The sequence below is a fragment of the Echinops telfairi genome, unplaced genomic scaffold (genome assembly GCF_000313985.2).
Source record: "Echinops telfairi isolate 266 unplaced genomic scaffold, ASM31398v2 ScPeMD7_3533;HRSCAF=4204_0, whole genome shotgun sequence".
Lineage (NCBI taxonomy): Eukaryota > Metazoa > Chordata > Mammalia > Afrosoricida > Tenrecidae > Echinops > Echinops telfairi.
In genome coordinates, this window is record NW_022107431.1 from 64317250 (window position 1) to 64319292 (window position 2043).

General features: G+C 43.8%; 1 protein-coding gene across 1 annotated transcript; it reads right to left on the reverse strand.

The window, feature by feature from the left end:
* Positions 1-847: 847 nt before the first annotated feature.
* Positions 848-1165, reverse strand: LOC101660138 (thioredoxin-like). Its single transcript, XM_045294732.1, has one exon. The coding sequence runs from the start codon at positions 1163-1165 to the stop codon at positions 848-850; it is 318 nt and encodes a 105-aa protein (XP_045150667.1).
* Between the last annotated feature and the right edge of the window lie 878 nt (positions 1166-2043).

Consider the following 2043-nt stretch of genomic DNA (forward strand, 5'->3'; position numbering starts at 1 on the left):
ACTGTCATTTTGCCACTGTTATGAATCGGGCAACGCCTGTGAAAGGGTCGTTCGACCCCCAAAGGGGTCACCACCCACAGGCTGAGAATGGCTGTAATGCCATTCTTTACTATGTCAGTTTGTAGCTACGTGATCTATAACAAATCCCAAATCTAATAGGATACCGTCCAAAGTGCTTAGCCTGACATTTAGAATGCTTTTATAATCTGATAGCCAAAGTACTCCTTAGAGGTAAGGATAGCAAGACTGTCTCACATACTTTGATCATGTTATCAGGAGAGACCAGTCCCTGGAAAAGGATATCATGATTGGTAAAGTAGAGTGGCAGCAAAAAAACAGGAAGGTCCTTGTGTTAGGCAGAGTTCTCTAGAGAAAAAACCCCAGGACACTTACAATTTTAGATATATAGATAGATACAACATAAATAAATAGCTGATTAGTCCACAGAGCAGTACAAATGGCTCAGTTCAATTCACTTCCATGAGAAATTTAATACACTGGCAGTCCTTCAACTCATGAGAGCTGCTGGGTGCAAGCAAAGGAAGCAGACAGCTGAGCCTTCTATAGAGCAACACAGGCAGTCCAGCCACAGGCAGCAAATTGCAGGGCAGTTCACCAACAATCAGCCAGATGACAGGGCCTGACAGTCCCCAGCTCAAGTGATGTATACACCAGCAGTGTGACGAAGCAGGGTTTTGTTTTTTTTTTAAAGGGTAGAATTAATATTTTATTGTCATTTATAATTAAATGGTAGCTGGGCATATAGTCTTCATACTTGATTCTTCTTTCTTGTAAATGCAAAAAGGTTTACACAGCTGATGGCTGGTTACATTTTCAGGAAGTATAATTAACTTAACTCGTTAATGGTAGCTTCAAGTTGTTCCTTATTATCACCAGAAAATTCACCCACCTTTTGTCCCTTTTTATAAAACTGAAACGTTGGCGTGCAGTTGACTTCACACTCCGAAGCAACATCCTGGCAGTCATCCGCATCAACTTTAAGGAAGACCACATTGCCATACTTTTCACAGAGAGAATGATAGAAAGGCTTGATCATTTTGCAAGGCCCACACCATGTGGCTGAGAAGTCAACCACTACAATCTTCTCTCCAGCACTCTTCAGGGCTGCCTGAAAATCTTCCTTGCTGTGGATCTGCTTCACCATTTTGACCGTTGGGCTTGGATGAGCAACCGGGGTCACAAGAGGAACGGAACAGGGCACTGGACCGAGTTTGGACCGGGAAGAAGGTCTTAAAGGAACCTCAAACTATAGTGGCACAGTCCACAGTCCACAGTCCACAGGTTGGGTGTCCCACAGGTAGTGTAGCTCCCAAGTTGAGGCAGAGAACTAGCTACGGTAGCTGCACATAGGTCTGATCATCAGAGAGCAAGAGACAGAAAGGCTCGCCGAGTCATTTATCTCTTTGCCCTTCAGTTAATCTGCAACCTTATTAACCCCACATGTGTTTATTGGCCAAGTTGCCTACCTATCACAGTCCTCAACAAGGTGGATTGACACAAAGACTACAGCAATGCGCTCAAAAGGGACAATGTTTCTTTCTGTTGAGTATAGGGAAACTGAGAGTTGGAACCAACTCAATGGCGAATAACAACAACAAAATCTGGCTGGAGTCCCTAGGTGGTATGAAAGGTTAATGTGCTCACTGCTAACGGAAAGATTGGGAGTCTGAATCAACAATAGGTGTGGGTCGACGGGGTTTCCCACACTTGAATGGGTCGTCAGGAGCAACTTTGTGATTGTGGAAAAAAAGCACAGACAGACAGCAGTTCACAGGGGCTCCTTGTCCCAATGTCAAGACCAAGAGAGTGAATGTCTTTTCCAGTGAGTATATGTAATGGGGTTTACAGATCTTTCAAAAGGCAGGCACATCATACAGTGTATATTACATAGTCAATCGGTAATATCATAAGCCAGTAATAAGCAATGAGGTGAATCACTATCTTGAGCTAGTGCTAGTTGACCTCAGACACCCCTGAGCCCTCCCCAGGGGAGAAATATATGATCAATATCAGCAAGAGATG